The 21,996-nt window shown below is 36.8% G+C and overlaps 1 protein-coding gene across 1 annotated transcript in view; it reads left to right on the top strand.

The window, feature by feature from the left end:
- Positions 1-21,412, top strand: part of kcnk10b (potassium channel, subfamily K, member 10b) — a 36,550-nt gene extending 15,138 nt beyond the window's left edge. Inside the window, exons 3-7 of the mRNA XM_056477230.1 lie at positions 10,306-10,423; positions 11,269-11,429; positions 15,181-15,373; positions 18,279-18,421; positions 20,718-21,412. Coding sequence (XP_056333205.1) covers positions 10,306-10,423; positions 11,269-11,429; positions 15,181-15,373; positions 18,279-18,421; positions 20,718-21,365 — 1,263 coding nt within the window. The 3' untranslated portion in view covers positions 21,366-21,412. The remainder of the gene's footprint in view (positions 1-10,305; positions 10,424-11,268; positions 11,430-15,180; positions 15,374-18,278; positions 18,422-20,717) is intronic.
- The last annotated feature ends 584 nt before the right edge of the window (positions 21,413-21,996 follow it).

Raw genomic sequence — 21,996 nt, 5'->3', positions numbered from 1 at the left:
GGAAGGGCATCCGCTGTGAAAAACACATGCTGAAATAGTTGGCGGTTCATTCCGCTGTGGATGATTAAAGGGACTATGAATATATATATATATATATATATATATATATATATATATATATATATATATATATATATATATACACAGTATATATATACAGTATATATATATATATACAGTATATATATATATATATATATATATATATATATATATAGTCTGGTCATTCTCCTCTGACCTCTGGTATCAACAAGGCATTTGCACCCACAGAATTGCCGCTCACTGGATATTTCCTTTTTTTCAGACCATTCTCTGTAAATCCTAGAGATGGTTGTGCGTGAAAATCCCAGTAGATCAGCAGTTTCTGAAATACTCAGACCAGCCCGTCTGGCACCAACAACCATGCCATGTTCAAAGTCACTTAAATCCCCTTTCTTCCCCATTCTGATGCTCGCTTTGAACTGCAGCAGATCGTCTTGACCATGTCCACATGCCTAAATGCATTGAGTTGCTGGCATGTGATTGGCTGATTAGAAATGTGCGTTAACTAATAAAGTGCCTAATAAAGTGGCCGGTGAGTGTATTGAGTCAGCCTTAATGACTGAAATGAAATACACTGGGGTAGTTGAAATATAATTGTTTATTAGTGTGCGGAGTTACAGAGATCAAAGCAGAAACACACATTCTAAAGCAGAATATCTTCAGCATTGTTTTTCAGATAAACAAGAGTGTTCACTTAGCATGTTTCTGAAATATCTGCAAACATATGATGGTATTTTTAATGGGTTAGAAGAGTCAAAAACTGACATAAAGCACCTATAAATCTTTAATAAATCATCTCTGGACACATGCTCATGGGCTCTTTCTGACCTAGTTAACTGTGACGAATCAAAGCGAGTAAACCTGACAAATTCTGACATCACAACATATACATGAACTACAGCTCCAACCTGAAAAAACACCTAGTGGTGTCAAAATGATCCCAATTTAAACCTTATTAACAGTAACTATGGGATAACCAAAGAAACTGCTGTTTAATGGAATAACTGATAGCCCTGAACATATAGTCATTCACACTGTTAACCATTATTTTTTAAACATAAAATGGTATATAATTATTATTATTATTATTATTAACAAAAAAATTTTCAACACATTTCTAAACATAATAGTTTTAATAACTCATTTCTAATTACTGATTTATTTTATCTTTGCCATGATGACAGTAAATAATATTTTACTATATATTTTTTAAGATACTAGATATTTTTCAAGTTTAAAAGTTTAACCAGGTTAATTCGACACGTTAGGGTAATTAGGCAAGTCATTAATAATGGTTCTGTAGACAATCAAAACTAATATTGCTTAAGGGGGCTAATAATATTGAGCTCAAAATGGGTTTAAAACTATTAAAAACTGCTTTTATTCTAGCTGAAATAAAACAAATAAGACTTTCTCCAGAAGAAAAAATATTATCAGACACACTGTGAAAATTTCCTTGCTCTGTTAAACATCATTTGGGAAATATATAAAAAAAAAAAATCACAAATAATTTTGCTTTCAACTATATATACATATATACGGTTGAAGTCAGAATTATTAGCCCCCCTTCGAATTGTTTTTTTCATTTTTAAATATTTCCCAAATGATGTTTAACAGAGCAAGGATATGTTCACAGTATGTCTGATAATATTTATTCTTCTAGAGAAACTCTTATTTGTTTTATTTCAGCTAGAATAAAAGCAGTTTTTAATTTTTTAAAGCCATTTTAAGGACAAAATATTAGCCCCTTATAGCTACATATTTTTTTCGATAGTCTACAGAACAAACCATCATTATACAATAACTTGCCTAATTACTCTAACCTGCCAAATCATGACAAAGATAAAATAAATCAGTTATTAGAAATGAGTTATTAAAACTATTATGCTTAGAAATGTGTTGAAAAAATCTTTTCTCCGTGAAATTGGGGTAAAAAAATAAACAGGGGGGCTAATAATTCTGACTTTAACAGTGTGTGTATATATATATATATATATATATATATATATATATATATATATATATATATATATATATATATATATATATATATATACACACATATATATATATATATAAAGTAACTAGTAAATATTTACTTGTGTAATTTTTTCATCAGATACTTTTTTACTCTTACTCGAGTAACTTTTAAGATTGTTACTTTTACTTTTACTTGAGTAAACATTTCCGCAAGTACTTGTACTTTTATTTCAGTGTAGATTTTTGGATACTCTACCCACCTCTGATTATTTAATAAACGTAATCTAATATGATAGAAAACAACTACTGTGAGGCATTTTCCCCTCGTTGTCAGACGGCATCTTCTGCTGTTTAAATAAAGCCTCGTCATCGCTAAAGTCAACAGTTTCTCTTTCTTTCAAATATATAACCAAACCAAACAAATGTAATTCACCAAAATGTTTGACACACACACGTAGCCTGTACTGTCCCACTAACACACTGATTAATAAGGGTCACAAAGTGAAAATAAAGTGGCGTTTTGAAATGACAGAAACACAAACCCTAGTAAATACTACACAACACAGACTAACTAAATGAAACATAACTGCTCCCGATTAGAATCAACATGCACATCAGTCACAGACTTTTATTGGTCATTTTTTGGTTATGACTTACATACCTGTTAAGTTTCATGCCAGTAGTCTGGTTTGCTCTGTATTACAGTGAAGTATTGTGTGTGTGTGTGTGTGTGTGCACGCATTGAAGAGCCGCTGAGCTAACAGCTGACAGGTCGGGAACACACACACACTGTATTTCTGACGGCAGACACATTTACTAGGAGAACGTTTTTCTCTCGCGCTTGAACCACATCTGACAGATTATAACGGCTTTAACACACACCTTTCAAAGTTGTGTGTCACAAAAACACTCCGTTATCCACTCAAAACTCTAATTAAACCCATTTTTGGATCGCAAAGTACCAGTTGTAAACGCTGTAAATGGAAGTTCTAAACATTCTACCAGAAGACGCTGCTCGCTATAGCACCCTCCATGCAGCAGCCAAGAAAAAGGTCTGTACTTCCTAACCCCAACACTCATATAGGAAACAATCTGCATTGTACATTTTCAAAACACTTCATTCTGTGTGATTTATGAGCCGTTTTCCTCCGACTAGATAAAAAATGTCCCCATAAGTTAAAAAATTACTAGTATTGCTATATTTGTGGGGACATTCGATCCCCACAATGTAAAGAATACAAGGTACACACACACACAGTTCATCCGTCTTCATTTCTTTCTTATTCACGTCATCAAGCCTCCTTTGTGACTCAAACTGGGCTCTTCTTCTAGTAATTAAGCGCATGCTACACAAAAATCAATGCTTCATTTCCAGCCAGGACAGTTGAAACAAACCCTCGGTGTGTGTTTTCAGAGACCAGACTCAGAGATAATCAATTATTTATTGTTCGTCTCACTAAAGGCCGAGTCTCTGGAGAGAAAAGCCCTGCTGGAGCCTTCACATGTCCAGCAGAAGAAAAAAACACTGCAAATGAGGCCACTTTATCTGCATTTATACTCTTATACTATCTTTTTCATTTATACATTTAAACTAACTTTTTAATTTAACCTTTCAAATAGTTTGCATGTGTATATTTGTTAAATATTATTATTATTTTTATTAACATTCATTTGATAAAGTCTTTTAATCTGCAAATCATTAACTCTGCAAAGCAACTGTTTATTAAATATATCTTTATATTTATCATTTATTTTTTTGCATTAAGTGTCCACCTGTTTTCGGTGGTGTTTTTCTTGGCTGTCAACACGACTGACTCAGAAATCTTCCCACCATGCAGGACACTTGGCAAGTCCTGTGGGAACAGATTTATTACTCAGAGAAAACATTTCTTGCTGACAACATGTTGTTTTATTGTGTTTTTTCTCTCTGATTTCATCTGACCCACTTATTGCAGACGTTTTTATTGCAAATCATTAACTTCTACTCCTCTTTTCTGGTAGCGAATTATCTTCTCCATTGACTATGGTCAGGTTAGTTTCAGCTGCTGCTTTATTTAGATTTTAAATGATTTGACTAATTTTAGTGCTGTTTTACTTGACCTCAGATGGTAAACGCTGTCTTATATTTACTTTAAAAGCTAAAGATTTCATTTTTGGCATATATAATGGCAATTAAATTTAATAAATAAAAACTATCAAGTTCTAATTTGCTTTTACTTGGCTTTTAAATAGTAAACGTGGCCTGACATTGATTATAAACGGTCAGGTTAGTGTCAGCTGCTGCTTTATTTAGATTTTAAATGATTTGACTAATTTTAGTACTGTTTTAATTGACCTCAGATGGTAAACGCTGTCTTATATTCACTTTAAAAGGTAAAGATTTCTTTTTTGGCATATATAATGGCAATTAAATTTAATAAATACAAACTATCAAGTGCTAATTTGCTTTTACTTGGCTTTTAAATAGTAAACGTGGCCTGATATTGATTATAAACGGTCAGGTTAGATTCAGCTGCTGTTTTATTTAGATTTTAAACCATATTACTGGTTTTAGTGCTGTTTTACTTGACCTCAGATGGTAAACGCTGTCTTATATTTACTTTAAAAGGTAAAGATTTCATTTTTTGGCATATATAATGGCAATTAAATTTAATAAATACAAACTATCAAGTGCTAATTTGCTTTTACTTGGCTTTTAAATAGTAAACGTGGCCTGACATTGATTATAAATGGTCAGGTTAGATTCAGCTGCTGTTTTATTTAGATTTTAAACCATATTACTGGTTTTAGTGCTGTTTTACTTGACATCAGATGGTAAACGCTGTCTTATATTTACTTTAAAAGGTAAAAAGGTTTCATTTTTTGCATATACTGTATATTCTGGCATATAATGGCAGTTACATTTATTTAATAATAACTAGCAAGTGTTAATTTGCTTTTACTTGGCTTTTAAATTGTAAATGTGGTCTGACATTGATTATAAATGGTCAGATTATCTTAGATTTTAAATGAAATAGCTTGTTTTAAGTCTCATTTTACTTGAGTTCAGATAGAAAAATGTTTTACAAGTGCTATTTCAAAATAAACGTCTTACTTTGGCTAGGAACTGTAAAATGTATATCTAATTTATATATAATTCAGTTTTATTTTAATCATAATTTCATTTAATTAGTAAGACTTGTAGTAAAAACTGTTTTACTAACTTTTATTTGACTTTTTGCTTGAATATAGATAGTAAAATGTGTAGACAAATGCTGAAATATTTGTTTTATGACTATTTTATTGGAAATTGACTAGAAACTGTAACATTATTATGAAATGCTGCTATTTTGCTCATAATGGCAATTCAATTTAACTGGTAATATGAGCAAATAAGTGCTAATATTGGCTTCAAGAGCTTTTACCTGACTTTTCAATGGTAAATCTGGTTTTACCCTGACTAAAATTGGTAAAAGTAGTTGCAGATTCAGTTTTTCACTGACTTTAAGCTATAAATTTCCTTTGAAATCTTGTTTATCAAGACTTTAAATGGTTAAATTTGTTGCAAATGCTGTTTTACTGGAGTTTTAAGTGCTAGTATTGGCTTCAAGAGCTTTAATGGTAAATGCTGTTTTACCTTGACTACAATTGGTAAAATTAGTTGTAGATTCAGTTTTTCATTGACTTTAAGCTGTAAAAATGGTTATAAATTTAGTTTTATCAAGACTTTAAATAGTCAAAGTTGTAGCAAATGTTGTTTTACATATGCTTTAAGTGCTCATATTAACTTCAAGAGCTTTTACCCGACGTTTCATTGGTAAATGCTGTTTTACATTGACTTCAAATGGTAAAACTAGTTGTAGATTCAGTTTTTCATTGACTTCAGGCTGTAAAAATGGTTTTAAATCTTGTTTATCACAACGTTTAATGGTCAAATTTGTTGCAAATGCCGTTTTACTAATGCTTTAAATGCTTATATTAGCTTCAAGAGCTTTTACTTGCCTTTCCAATGGTAAATGCTGTTTTACCTTGCCTACAAATGGTAAAACTGGTTGCAGATTCAGTTTGACTTTAGCCAGTGCAATTGGTTTTAAATCTTGTTTATCAAGACTTTAAATGGTCAAGTTTTTGCGAATGCTGTTTTACTTGTGCTTTTAAATGCTAACATTAGCTTCAAGAGCATTTACTTGACTTTCCAATGGTAAATGGTAAAATTAGTCGCAGATTCAGTATTGCATTGACTTTAAGCTGTAAAAATAGTTTTAAATCTTGGTTATCACGACTTTAAATGGTCAAGTTTGTTGCAAATGGTGTTTTACTTGCGCTAATATTGGCTTCAAGAGCTTTTACCTGACTTTTCAATAGTAAATGCTGTTTTACATTGACTACAAATTGGAAAATTAGTTGCAGATTCAGTATTACCTTGACTTTAAGCTTTTTTAAATCTTGTTTTATCAAGACTTTAATTGGTCAAAGTTGTGGCAAATGCTGTTTTACTCCAATATTACAAGATCTTTGACTTTTTAATGGTAAATGCTGTTTTACCCAGACAATATGTGGTAAAACTGTTTGCAGATGCAGTATTACATTAACCTTAAGCTGTAAAATATGTTGCAAATGTGATTCTATCAAGACTTTAGACGTTACAATCAGCTTCAAGAATAATAATAGGGTGTCTTCATGTGGTAAGAATAATAACTCTGTATTTTCTGGGGAAAAAAATCTTTAATTCTGCTCTGGATTTGGCTTATAAACAGCATCAGAGCAGTCTGCTCAAACTGCCCTGACTGATAAACTGACTAAATTTACGCAGCCTGATCCATTTACTACATCATGCCTTAAATAGTTTGAGAAGAGTCACAAAACCTGATCAGATTACTGACAGACGGAGCCCATTGATTTTTTTAGTGGAGGATTTTCTGAGACAGAAACTCAAAGCATCATATCAGCCACAAAGACATTTAATCCTCAAGTGTGATCTGAGTTATTATAGATATCAAATCCTTGTTTACTATGAGAGAGCTGTACCAAGCCGAAGACCAAAACCTCCATTTAATATTGACAGTATTCAAGTTGTTTTTATTATTTTGTTTGGTTTCAACATATTATTTATGCTTTTGAATTGCATTATTGAACACTGATCTTTCCTCCAACAGCTTTTGGGGTTGCAAAGTTTGATTTATTGACATTTTTAATAGTTTGATGTGATATATTATCTGGGTTGGTGTTGTAAATTACAGTACAAAAACCTGGTAATAAACTGCCAATTCTTCTGTTATGTTACAGATGAATTCTCTATATATTATTTCTTATTTTTTCAAACTACTAATGTCACTTTATATATGTACAGTCAAGCCCGAAATTACTCAAACCCCTGGCAAATTCTGAATTAGTTACTTTTAATTAACCAGCAAGTCTTTTTTGACTGGAATTGACTCTGGCTTCTGCCAAATGATAATAAGACATCTTGTATTTTTTAATAATAGTTTGTTGCCACTGAAACTTCAAAACATTTAGATATGGTCCAATAGCCCTTTCCTGACTTGTAAGCAACCACAATGCACAGCAGCAGGACTTCACTGAGCTCCTTTGTCTGTTTTATCACCGGTTGAGTTGATTAAAACAGCTCTTCCCAATCAATCAGGGTCATTAGGATGTTTTAGTACAGCTTGGACTATTTGGAATGGTAGAGAACTTTAGATTGTCCCATATGTTTGCAAGATTGCAAAGTGTTATAACAATTTTGGACATGCCACATATATGTGATCAACATCACACGAGTAGTAGTGCGATATGGCTGTATATCGGCACTGGTGGGAGGCGTGCATTAGCTCAAGGCCGCCGGCAGTTCAGACTGCATGCTTTTCAAAGTAGTCGTGTCACAGATGTTTTCACACTTCATGACTATCTGGGCTAGCGTTTTGTCATTGCTTTATTTACACTGCAAGATGGATCGGCGATTGAGGGTTTCACATTGTGTGACTTTACAATAGGAAGAATCGCCGACAACTTTGTTCACAACCAAAAACACGTAGTAAATCGTTTGTTATTAACTACATAAGAAAGCTTTAATAGGGTAGAAAATATACATACTTGCTCACCTGGCGTTTGAAGGGAATTAGCAATTTTCACCTCAACTTCTTTCTTTTTTTGACCTGGTTGTGATATTGCTCAGAGATGACACGCTAAACAGACACAGGTGCTCCTGCCAAATATCCACTAGCTTTTCCTCCATTTCTTGGGTCCAAATAAACTGAAAATGAGCGCTTTTAACGTCTCCCTCAACATCCCGCTGGCCTGCGGATACCCACACTAGTGGATGCTGCTCTCTCATTGGCTGTACGCGATCGCGGATGTTATTTTCAATCAGAACTCATTCACACAACATGATTTGAATCGCTGACAGCTCCAGATATTTAGCATGCCAAATATCTCACAGGTATCGGCGACTCATCTGCGATTCTCTCAGATCGCGTCATTGTTTGTTTCAACTGTGTGATTGTCACTCGCGTACACAAGCACCGATTTACCTGTAATTTCAGGAATTTTTCTGCGATTTTGACGGCGAGTCAAAATCGGGGCTGAAATCATGCAGTCTGAACTCAGCATAAGTGTCCCACTAATGAAGATAAACAGACATATGGCACTGCTACGAGTGTGATATTGCATTTATACAACAGTTTGATGGCACAATCGTGTATATAAAAAAAAAAAAATCACACACGAAGAGTCTAAAAACCCTTTTGTATAAGGAACTACTTTCTTCCACCGTTCATTCCTATCTACAGCTGACGTCTAAAGAGCAGAAACTGTTGCTAATCCACAAACGTCACTTTAGAGCTAGTGTTTGAATGATTCTCTAGCGTAATGTCTAAAGTGATGACAAAACAGGTGAGTTTGCTGCCATTATAAGGTTGAACAGCATGAAATGCCATCAGTCTACAGAGATTTCCAAGTATTTCTCTGTTGCAATCAAGATATGACAATAATTAACACCGAAAAGCCAAAGCAAAGCAAAAACTACCAGATTACGATGGTATAAATACAGCACTACAACATATAAAAGAGAGAGATCGACCTGAGAGGTCACTGACCTGTTTATTAATGATTCGATCAGCTGTAGTTTGAAATTACACTGAGTTTTTCTCCCCTAAGGAGTTATTATGTGGTCTCTGTCACCATCTTGTGGAGTACGTAAACCGTCTTTGCTCTGCTCAGTATGACAGGCTAATGGCTGCAAATGCACTGAATCTCTGAAATTATAAATATTTAAAATAGGCACTATCCTTATAATGAAATCTAAACGACTACATACTCGACTAAAAAAGCCTAAAAAGTACATTATATTGTCCAACAGCTGCAATATTTGTCAAACTGTAGTGAGTTTATTGATCTGCTGTTACTCTATGTGGACGGAGTAATACACAAGGGTGAAGAGGCTGTATGAGTGCTGTTATAATCAGATTCAAGAACCAGACAGAACTGTTGTGTATATATATATAACCCGAATTGTATCCAAAAAACATAAAACCACAGCTGCCTAAGTCACCGCAGAATTAAATGCGGATCTTAACTCTTTTGTTTCCACCAAAGCTGTTGATCGGGAGCTCTACAGGGTCGATATACAGTTGAAGTCAGAATTATTAGCCCCCCTGTTTATTTTTTTCCCCAATTTCTGTTTAACGGAGAGAAGATTATAGTTCTAATTTCTAATAACTGATTTATTTTCTCTTTGCCATGATGACAGTAAATAATATTTGACTACATATTTATTCAAGATACTAGTATTTAGCTTAAAGCGACATTTAAAAGCTTAACTAGGTTAACTAGGCAGGTTAGGGTAATTAGGCAAGTTATTGTATAACAGTGGTTTGTTCTGTAGACTATCAAAAAATATATAACTTAAAGGGGCTAATAATTTTGACCTTAAAAATAGCTTTTAAAAATTCAAATCTGCTTTTATTCCAGCCGAAATGAAACAAATAAGACTTTCTCCAGAAGAATAAATATTATCAGACATACTGTGAAAATTTTCTTGCTCTGTTACACATCATTTGGGAAATATTAAAAAAAGAAAAAAAATTCTAAGTTCTGACTTCAACTGTATGGCCGGCTGCTAGCCAAACCTTTGGTCACGTGTGTCAATGTTAGACATCATTTTTAATGATGCCAGCAGTGAAAATTTTGGGTTGTGGACAATGTGAAAAATCATTCATTTTAGGCTGCAGAAATCAGAAAAACATTCTTCAAAATCGTCCAGGAACTGATAATTGCAGCACTTGACTTCTTTTGTTCTTTTCCCAGCATGCAGTAGAAGCGGTCAGCGCTGGAGTGAGTCCCATTGGAGACGCGTCCTATAACTCCAGCCAGTGGGATCTCGGCAGCGCTTTCTTCTTCGCTGGAACCGTCATCACTACAATAGGTGAAATACACTACAGTAAAGTACAGTAATGCACCTTAGGATAAAAACACACCTGTCCTGACTGCCTATAGCAACGCTAGTAAAGAATGTGTTAAAAAAAAAAGCACGCAACACAACTAATGACCATCCTCAACACTGGTAATGTTAACTGGCAAAACATTATTATTATCATCAGTATATTATTATGGGTGTAGTCCGTTCGATTGGATAAGTTAATTTAAGACTAACTAATGGCACAGTGGCTTAGTGGTTAGCACTGTGGCCTCACAGCAAGAACGGCGCTGGTTCGAGTCCCTGCTGGACCAGTTGGCATTTCTGTGTGGAGTTTGCATGTTCACTCCGTGTTGGCATGGGTTTCCTTCGGGTGCTTCGGTTTCCCCCACAGTCCAAAAACATGTAGGGGCATGTGAATTGGCCATACTGTATGAGTGTGTGTGTTAATTAGTGTGTATGGGTGTTTCCTAGTACTAGGTTGCGGCCGGAAGGGCAACCGCTGTGTAAAACATATGCAGTAATAGTTGGCGGTTCATTCTGCTGTGGCGACCCCTGATTAATAAGGGACTAAGCTGAAGAAAAATGAATGAACTTAAGCCTTTTTAAGGATCTGCAGACACACTGCTTCAATGTGCTGCACTGATCCCCACGCAACTAATCACAGAACACATGCAACTTTCTGCACTGCTGAGTTTGCATGTGTCTAAACTTCTGTTTCGTTCAGCGATCTGTAATTACTGCCAAGTCCTCTCGCTGGAAGCCACAATTGTCTGTGTCTGCATGTAGTTTTAATAGAGGGGGTCGAGTAAAGCGGCTAAATAAGCTATTGTCTTGTTCGCCCACATGGACAGGCTATGGAAACATCGCTCCCAGCACTGAGGGCGGCAAGATTTTCTGCATCCTTTACGCCATATTTGGCATCCCTCTGTTCGGCTTCCTGTTGGCCGGCGTTGGGGATCAACTGGGCACGATGTTTATGAAGAGCATCTTGAAGGTGGAGAAAGTTTTCAGGGTGAGTCCCCTGACTTTTGACTTTAATGAAATCTATTTTTCCAATCTATTTTAAATCTTTGTCTAGCAGTGGTCTGTTCTGTTGACCAGTGTTTCCCAACCCTGTTCCTGAAGGCACACCAACAGTACACATTTTCAACCTCTCCCTAATCAAACACACCTAAATTAGCTCATCAGGACATTAGAAGAGACTCCAAAACCTCAAGATAATGGGTTAGATAAGGGAGACATCCAAAATATGTGCTGTTGGTGTGCCTTCAGGAACAGGGTTGGTAAACACTGCTGTAGACAATAGCAAAATAATTTGCTTAAGGGGGCTAATAATATTGACCTTAAAATGGTTTAGAGCAGGGGTCACCAAACTTGTTCCTGGAGGGCCGGTGTCCTGCAGATTTTAGCTCCAACCCTAATCAAACACACCTGAACAAGCTAATCAAGGTCTTACTAAGTATACTTGAACCATCCAGGCAGGTGTCTTGAGGCAAGTTGGAGCTAAATCCTGCAGGGACACCGGCCCTCCAGGACCGAGATTGGTGACCCCTGGTTTAGAGGAAAATAATTAAAACTGTTTTTATCCTAGCCAAAATAAAACAAGAAGAAAAAATATTATAGGAAATACTGTGAAATATTTCTTCCTCCATTAAACACCACTTGCGAAATATTTGAAGAAGAATAAATATTTTACAGAAGGGCTAATAATTTTACCCTCAACTGTACATTTATATATATACACACAGTGGCCAGCATAAATGAGTAGACCCCTTACAGATCTCTCTATTAAATTAATGTTTTAAATAGGATGCTATACAATAAGATGTGTGTATACATCAGCTTAGCCAGTAGCAAAGCCAAAAGTGGAACTTATAAAATAACTGATGATCATAGTGCAGAAATGTGTACACCCAAATAAATATGCAGGAAAAAATATTAAATAAGGGTTATTTTACAGGAAAAAAATAAAAATCAAGAGATCTATAAATATCACACTTGGTTGAAATTTAGTAGTTTACATTATTATTTGTTTTGCAATCCCTCATTTAAATTTAAATACATTATCTTTCTATTCTTAAAGATGTTTTAGTGTGTGACCACACTTTCATTTTCATTAATATAGCCGTTTAATTAAACTGTTTTGATTAAATGCACCAAATATTAAAGTATAATGTAAACAGTTGAAAGCAGAAGTTAACATACACTGTATAAAAAGGCACATAACCATTTAAAAAAAAGTCAGATCTTAATGTGACTAAACTTTTTCTCTTTTAGGTAAGTTAGGATTATCAGATTTGTTTCTGTTCTGCTTTATAGCAGAATAATGATAGAGAGATTTTTTTGAGAAATTGTTATAACATTTCTTGAAAGTCATAAGTTTACATACAATAAGATTATTCTGCCTCTGAAAAAGCTCAGATGATGAAGGTTTTGGAAGTTTCTGATTGGCTAATTGACAACATTTGAGTTAATTGGAGGCACAGCTGTAGATTAGTATTTAAGGAAATCCTCAAACACACGGCTTCCTTGTGTGACAACGAGATATATCCAGCTGCAGAACCACACACGTTTCAGGCACACACAATCTAGCACACACGATTGAGGCAAACCATATATGGTAACTAACTAACTCCTTAGCATTATCGCCACCTATTGAATTTCACAAATATGATTTCCCATTTTAGTCATTATTATTATTATTATTATTATTATTATTATTATTATTATAATAATAATAATTATTATTATTATTATATCATAACGATCATTTTAACATCTCTGCAGTTTCTGTACTCAAATTATGTAAATAAAAATAATTGGCTAAAGACACATGACTTTATTCACGTGTCCATATACACAAAGAAAACATAATAGACCGTCTAATTGTAGGATTAAGTGTAATAAACTAATTTTAGGATCTTAATATCATCATACTTGGTTAAAATAAGTTTGTTGTGAAATATAATAAAGCAAATAATGTGTCACATTAAAATGAATTAGTATAGTTAATCATTTAAACAATATATAATATAGCTATACACTGATTATCTGATTATAAACTACTATTTTTTACTAAACTGTCACAGTTGTTATATATATATATTTACTCATTATTATATATTTTTTGATTAATTATTAATAGTTAATTTATTTCTATTGCTAAATGTTGGTTTAAAAACAATATTTTGCTTACTATAAATTACTACCGTGTTTATTGTGGAAATCATTAATTAAAAAGTTATTAGAAAATTAAGCAAATACACACTATTAAATCGCTTGAGTAAAATATTAATATAGTGTTATACGTTTATTACATGTAAAAAGATTTTTATTACATATAAAATGTATTATTGTCTATATTAACTTGCTATTATTTCCTTCATTATTATTATAAATGAATCCATTATGTAAATTAAACCTGTCCAATTTAGATCTTTCAGCAAGGCCAGCAAACGAGTATCTGCTATTTTGACTCTGTCAGACAATGATGACTGATCATCTATGATTACTGATAAAAAACAGACAGTTTTCAGTCTATTATAATTGAATGGCGATCGGAAACAACGCCCCCCCCCCCCATTCGCCCATCTCGATCGTAATATTTGTGAAATAAAGTAAACACTATTGTTTATTCTGTACAATATTTATTAACCACATATTTCAAAATATATCGATGACGATGTCCAAGAAGACGTTAATAACATTAACATCCGCCGCTACCATATATGGTATGCCTAGATTGTGTGTGCCAGATTGTGTGTGCCTAAAACGTGTGTGGTTCTGCGGGCCTGCAGCTGGATATTATTGGTGACAACATGGGAAAATCAACAAGCCAGAATCAACAAATAAAAGCCAGATTACGATTAGCTAAATGACAAATATTTGGACACATGTCCTGTGGTCTGATGGAACTAAGATTGAACTGTTTGGCCATAATGACCAGTGTTACATTTGGAGGACAAAGGGGAAAGCTTACAAGCCTAGGAACACCATCCCAACTGTGAAGTATGGGCATCATGTTGTGGGGCTGTTTTACTCAGGAGGGACTGGTCCACTTCACAGCATAGATGGCATCATGAGGAAAGAACATGATGTAGAAATACTGAAGCAACATCTCAAGACATCAGCCAGGAAGTTAAAACTTGACACAAATGAGTCTTCCAAACAGAGCATGACCCTAAGCATGCTGCCAAATTAGTTAAAAGTTGAAAAAGCTTGTGCGAGCAAGACAGCCTGCAAATCTGACACCAATTCTGTCAGGAGGAATGGGCCAACGTTCCTTCAAACTATTGTGAGAAGCTTGTGGAAGGATACCCAAAATATTAGATCAAAGTTATACAGTTTAAAAGCAAAGCTAAAAAATACCAAGGAAATGTGGGTCAACTTTTGACTGTCGAGAAATTAATAAAAAATTCTCTAAAAAAATTCTCTTATTATTCTGGCATTTAGCAAATGTAAATCATTTAAGTAATCCTAACAGACCTAAAATAGTAAACGTTTAGTATGATTTAACATCAGACAATGGTTATGTTCCTTTTTTTTAGAGTGTATGTAAACTTCTGGTTTCAACTGTATATAAAAGTATATAATATTTATAAAATGTTTAGTTTTTATATAAATTTTAGCAATAATAATATAATCATTTTTTTCAAATGTTATAAAATGTAATATTTCTATACTGTTATTTATAAATGCAATTAGTTATTAATAAATGTATAAATTAAATTTGCACTATAATTCCTCTGTCACTCTTTTTACAGCAAAAGCACAAGCAAATCAGTCAGACCAAGATCCGCGTGACCTCCACTATCCTTTTCATCATTGCCGGATGCATCATTTTTGTCACCATCCCAGCGGTGATTTTCAAGCACATCGAGGGATGGAGTACATTAGAGGCTATTTACTTTGTCGTCATTACGCTCACGACTATCGGCATTGGAGATTATGTGGCAGGTAAGTACACTTTTCACCATGTAAAATCAAGAGAAAAATCATATAATCATATTTAAAATCTTAACATATAGCATGATATTAAATTAACACACTACAGGCTGTTAAACGCTTGATTCTGAATGGCTGAGGAAGTGGAATAATTACTGATGCGCCATTGAATAATTAGAAAATAATGCACAGGTGTAATATTCTAGGCTTGTGGGAGGAGCTATTGATGAAGGGGAGGGGCTGCTGATAAAGGGGAGGAGCTGCTGATGATTAAAGGGGCTGCTGATATATGGAAAGAGCTGCTGATAAAGGGGAGGAGCTGCTAGTGAAGGGGAGGGGCTGCTGATAAAAGGGAGCTGCTGATGATTAAAGGGGCTCCTGATAAAGGGGAGGAGCTGCTGATGAAGGGGAAGAGCTGCTAGTGATGAGAAGGAGCTGCTAGTGAAGGGGAGGGGTTGCTGATAAAGGGGAGGTGTTGCTCTGAAGGGGAGGAGCTGCTGATAAAGGGGAGGAGCCGCTGATAAAGGTAAGGAGCTGCTACTGAAGGGGGGGAGCTACTGATAAAGGGGAGGGGCTGCTGGTGATGGGGGGTGCTGCTAGTGAAGGGGAGGTGCTGCTGATAAAGGGGAGGAGCTGCTGATGATTATAAGGGCTACTGATAAAGGGAAGGAGCTGCTGATAAAGGTGAGGAGCTGCTAGCTACTGATAAAGGGGAGGGGCTTCTAGTGAAGGGGAGGAGCTACTGATAAAGGGGAGGGGCTGCTGATAAAGGGGAGGAGCTGCTGATGATTAAAGGGGCTGCTAATAAAGGGAAGGAACTGCTGATAACGGTGAGGAACTGCTTGTGTAGGGGAGGAGCTACTGATAAAGGGGAGGGGCTGCTAGTGAAGGGGAGGGGCTACAGGTAAAGGGGAGGAGCTGATGATGATTAAAGGGGCTGCGGATAAAGAGGAGGTGCTGCTGATGAAGGGGAGGTGCTGCTGATTAAAGGGAGGAGCTGCTGATAAAGGGGAGGGCCTGCTAGTGAAGGGAAGGGGCTGCTGATAAAGGGGAGGAGCTGCTGATGATTAAAGGGGCTGCTGATAAAGAGGAGGAGCTGCTGATAAAGTTGAGGAGCTGCTAGTGAAGGAGAGTAGCTACTGATAAAGGGAGGTGCTGCTTGTGAAGGGGAGGTGCTGCTAGTGAAGGGGAGGGGCTGCTGATTAAAGAGAGGAGCTGCTGATAAAGGGGAGGGTGTTACATTCTTTGGTGTTTGAATGTATTATTGTGTTTGGTTTCTCTCTCTCTCTCCGTTCCTGTTTCTCAGCTAGGTGTGGAGGAGAGGAAGTTGATTGGTTGCACCTGCCACTCGTTGCCCAGCAAGCTTAAAAGCCTGCCAGTTGCAAGCCACATTGAAGCTTGCTTCCAGAGTGTGGTCTCTCTCCTGCTTGGTGGTTTTTGTTGAGACATTATCATTGCTGTTGTGCTTAACTTGTTGAAGTTAAAAATCTGCTGTAAAAGCTTTTGAAACCACAAGAACTCTGTTCTTGAAAACTAACTTTGTGTTTGGAAGCTGTAGGGAGGTGGGTGCCATTTTGTTTCTAAAACCCCTTTTCTCTTGTTTATGTTTAGTTAGGGAGTTAGTGTACATTTCTGTTGTTGATTTAATTTTACTTTGTCAGTTTAGACAGTTTTACTCCCTAACTAGCTAGAGGGTACTTTTGTTTGTTGTTTTGGCCTTTCCCCCTCCTGAAGTCTAATTTTGCTTCCCAGTTTTGATTTACTATTGTACATTTGTTAATAAATTATTTAACTTTAATTTGGTGTGTTGTCGTGAAGGCAGGGGACTGATTCACACTCACCCCAACCAACATTTAAAACTTTTCACTGTTACTCCCACTCCTAGGCGTTTAACATCAGGGATGTAACAAGGGGCTGCTAGTGAAGGGGAGGTGATGCTAATAAAGGGGAGGAGCTGCTGATGATTAAAAGGGCTGCTGATAAAGTGGAGGAGCTGCTAGTGGTTAGGAGGAGCTGCTAGTGATGAAGAGGAGCTACTAATAAAGGGGAGGAGTGGCTGATAAAGGGGAGGAGCTGCTGATAAAGAGTTGCTAGTAAAGGGGAGAGGCTGCTGATAAAGGGGAGGGGCTGCAAATAAAGGCGTGAAGCTGCTGGTAAAGGGAAAGACCTGCATATAAAGAGGAGAGGCTGCTAATGAATGGGGAGGAGCTATTCATAAAGGGGAGGAGCTATTTGGGCGTTACGCTTGGATTACTGTATTTATTTTGCGCAAGCAAAAATTATTTAACAGATATGATTGTGAGTGTGGGCGACGCGGTGGCACTGTGGGTACCGCTGTCGCCTCACAGCAAGAAAGTCGCTGGTTCGAGCTTCGGATGGGTCAGTTGGCATTTCTGTGTGGACTTGTTCTCCCTGTGTTCGTGTGGGTTTCCTCCAGGTGCTCCGGTTTCCCACACATGTCCAAAGACATGTGGTACAGGCGAATTGGGTAGGCTAAAATTGTCCGAAGTGTATGAGTGTAAATGAGTGTGTATGGATGTTTCCCAGTGATGGGTTGCAGCTGGAAGGGCATCCGCTGTGTAAAACACATGCTGGATAAGTTGGCGGTTCATTCTGCTGTGGTGATCCCAGATTAATAAAGGAACTAAGCCAAAAAGAAAATGAATGAATGATTTCGAATCGTTTAGCAATTTTTAAACATCGTCTTGGAAATGATTTGTACGTCTGGTTAATCTTAGCATGCCACTGATGATGAAACTAAACTCAAACAATACACAGTTGAGTTTATACATGCAGAAGTGCTTTAGTGTGTCATTTGGGATGCATTTTAATTGGGATGATTATTTCACTTGGCAATTTTGTGTCTTTTGTCGATGTTTAAATTTTATATATAATTCAAATCCCTCATTATTTCTAGGAGGAGATCGGAAAATTGAATACATGAAATGGTACAAGCCTCTGGTGTGGTTCTGGATTTTGGTGGGTCTGGCGTATTTTGCAGCAGTTCTCAGCATGATTGGAGACTGGCTCAGGGTTTTGTCCAAGAAAACAAAAGAGGAGGTAAGACCTGCCGAACACAAATGATGAAAGCGCAATGCAATACATTGATCTGCAATATCCAATACAGCATTATTGCATTTTATGGCATCTGCTAACCAATAGTCGATTGGCTCCTGTTGTTAATGCATCTTCATTTGTCAATAGTTAACACAGTTATATATTCCTTGATTGTATTAGTAAAGGTTATTATGAAATATTGATCAATCTTAGGAGACTTGAAGATGCTGACTTTACACTTTGGCATTAAATGGTAAATTCGGTTTTGTGTTGAGTTTAATTGGTAAATGCTGTTGTACATACTTTTTAGATGGTAAATACAATTATATATTGAGTGCAAATTGTTAAATTTGTGGCAAATCTTTGTTAGTTTTAAATATTAAGCTGTTGCAAATAACGGTAAAATTATACAGTTTTTAAATTCTGTTTCCCAGTGATGGGTTGCAGCTGGAAGGGCACCCGCTGCATAAAACATGTGCTGGATAAGTTGGCGGTTCATTCCGCTGTGGCGACCCCAGATTAATAAAGGGACTATGCCAAAAGAATATCAATTAATTAATTTTAAATGGTAAATACTGCTATTCGTTTAATGGTAAAATTCTTAGTTAATTAGGTTTAATGTTTGCTTTAAATGTTAATACTTTTAATTAATACTTCATTTGTTGGAATGACAAAATTAGTTGCAACTGATATTTGGATCACATAATTAGTTTTAAGTGTTTTACATAGACTTTAAATGCCTCGAAAGGGGTCATAAACCAAGAAACCAAAATTCTCGACATGTCAGCGTGCATAGTTCATTTAAAAATATCCCTTAAGTTCCAGAACTCAACACTTTGTGGTTCCTCTAAAACCAGCTTAAATTGAAGACAGTCTGACAAATGGAATGTTCGACGCTATGATGTAACAGACTGAATAAGTTCCGCCTCCACAGAAGGTCAAGACCAAGTTCTACGGCACTGCCTGTTCTGCTCTCTTAAAGCCCCTTTTTTACCTCACAGCAAGAAGGTCGCTGGTTCAAGTCCAGGCTGAGCCAGTTGGCATTTCTGTGTGGAGTTGTTGGCGTGGGTTTCCTCCGGGTGCTCAGGTTTCCTCCACAGTCCAAACACATACAGGGGAATTGATTAACTAAATTGGCTGTAGTGTATGAGCGTGTGTGAATGTGAGAGTGTATGGGTGTTTCCCAGTACTGGGTCGCGGCTGGAAGGGCATCTGCTGTGTAAAACATATGTTGGAATAGTTGACGGTTCATTCCACTGTTGGACCTCTGGTAAAATCAGAGACTCAGCTAAAAGAAAATTAATGAGTGAATAATAACATTATAAGTGGACTTCAGAGAACAGGACAAAATTAAATACTGAATTTGCAGTGAATGTCAAATGCTGTTTTGCTTTTGTTGGCTACTCAGTTTTTTTATTTAAAGATTTACATTTACAAAACAGTTATCTGTTATACAATAGTCCATCGGCTAGTACTTCAAGTGTTTTGTGAAGGGTAAAATGTTTCATTATATATTCTCCAAAAACTCCCATAGAGGATTCCACATATGCCAGAAATGGCAGGTCATAAGTCAGTTTTTCTAAGGGTAAGAAAATGGCAGTCTGATTCAACCACATGGTGGAGGAAGGAAGGTTAGGAGAGGACCACAGCAAAATAATGCAGTTCTTGTATAAGTACAAAGGTGCAATAAAATCTAGTCCATGACTAAGGATTTTTAGAATTCAGAAGATAAATAGCTGGAGATAGGCCAAAAGCTTTACCAATAATCTTCTGAGAACTCATTTGTGGATTTCTTTCTATCATGTCTTTCACGAGTTCACACTTGCAATAGTTTCAGAATAAAGCGTATTTGGCGTGCTCTCCGGGGAGAGGGCTCTGAGCTCGGGGAAGACACCCAAACTCGAGTTATTCCTCTTATCAGGAAACAGAGAGGAATTGGGATTCGAGCGAAGTATCTAGCCCGGCCTCAGAACGCTCCCCCCGGGATTGTAATGCTTAAGAGGTGAGGTGACGGGGTGGTGGAGGGATGCTAAAGTCGTAAGATGCTGCAGGTAAGACAGCTTTGGTATATATAGGGGTTTGGTCAAGAACTGATTGGATAATAGAATAATTGTCAATGACGTATTTGATACTGAAACTTCTGCGCATGCTCCTCCCCAAATTTGTTTATAAAACATCACTAAGTCCCAGGACACATGCATCACAGTACCAACATTGGGTTTGCACGTAAAACAGCACTGAGAAACATACTCGATTGTTTTTAAAAGCCACGTTCTCAATGCTCTTTACTCTCCAACAGGTTGGACAACAAGTTGGAGGCATTAAGGCTCATGCGGTGGAATGGAAAGCAAACGTCCGAGCAGAGTTACGTGAAACAAGACGGCGTCTCAGCGGAGAAATTCACGATAAACTCCAGCGAGCTGCAACTATTCGCAGCATGGAGCGCCGGCGTTTGGGTCTGGAGCAGCGTGCGCATTCACTCGACATGTTATCGCCTGAAAAACGAGCTGTTTTTGCTAGTTTGGATGCCGGACGCTTCAAAACATCCTCGCAGGAGAGCATCGACACAAAACTCAACAACCTGCGACTGAAGGCTAAATGCGGAGAGCAGCAGACGTCGTCAGAAGAAAACATCTTCAACCGCTTCGGCTCGCTCACTAAACTAGCCAAGCGCAACAGGAGTAAAGATCTGCGCAGGAATATTCAGGAGGATGCGGCTCAGATGGACGAACTCAACAACGTGACGCTGGGAGAAGAGAGACAAGAGGAGGAGGACGAGGACCAGATGGAGGAGGAGGAGGAGAAGGTGGAAAAACAGGCCAACACTGGATTTACCTGTCTGCCGCACTATCCTGAGGAACCCAAACAGCAGAATGGTTTCGCACCTGCTCAGGTTAAAGAACAAGAGCGGAATAAAAGACTGGAGCTGAAGGAGCACCAACCGTAGGCACACGATCACACCTGAAGGGCCAAATTCACACAGGATGTGTATTATACAGTGGCGGAGGGAGCTTAAAATGCAATGCAACTTGCAAATAGACAAAACACCAGCACATAAAGAAAGCATCTTCATCTGTTTGACAGCGCACGTGTTGCATATCCTCACAAAGCAAACGCAAATAGAAAATAAGCTGCAAATCCTCACAACACATGCTCATTTTAATTGGAAAAATAAAACTAAACAAAAAGCAAGTTGACTGAAGTAAGCATGTTGTATTTATGTATATTATGCTGCCTTCTCAAGGGTGACACGGTGGCTCAGTGGTTAGCACTGTGGCCTCACAGCAAGAAGGTCGCCGGTTCGAGTACAGGCTGGTAGGGCTGTGCAATTAATCGAAAATCCAGTTTCGATTTCGATTTTGGCTTCTAACGATTATGAAAGACTATTAATCGAGATAAACAATTATTGCATCATATACCGTCCCCTTTCCAGTTGTACACATTCATTGCTCTGCAAAGCTCAGTTCCACATGAAAATGACAAAAGCATGTACTGTACTGTAACTTTTGCAGCACGGGATGCGCATCATACATTGATGTACATTCGAATCATTCAAATATTTTTAAAAGCGCTAAAGA

This window comes from Danio aesculapii, chromosome 17 (assembly GCF_903798145.1).
Source record: "Danio aesculapii chromosome 17, fDanAes4.1, whole genome shotgun sequence".
Lineage (NCBI taxonomy): Eukaryota > Metazoa > Chordata > Actinopteri > Cypriniformes > Danionidae > Danio > Danio aesculapii.
Note: the sequence above shows the minus strand (reverse complement) of the source record. Positions and strands in the feature narration are given on the sequence as shown.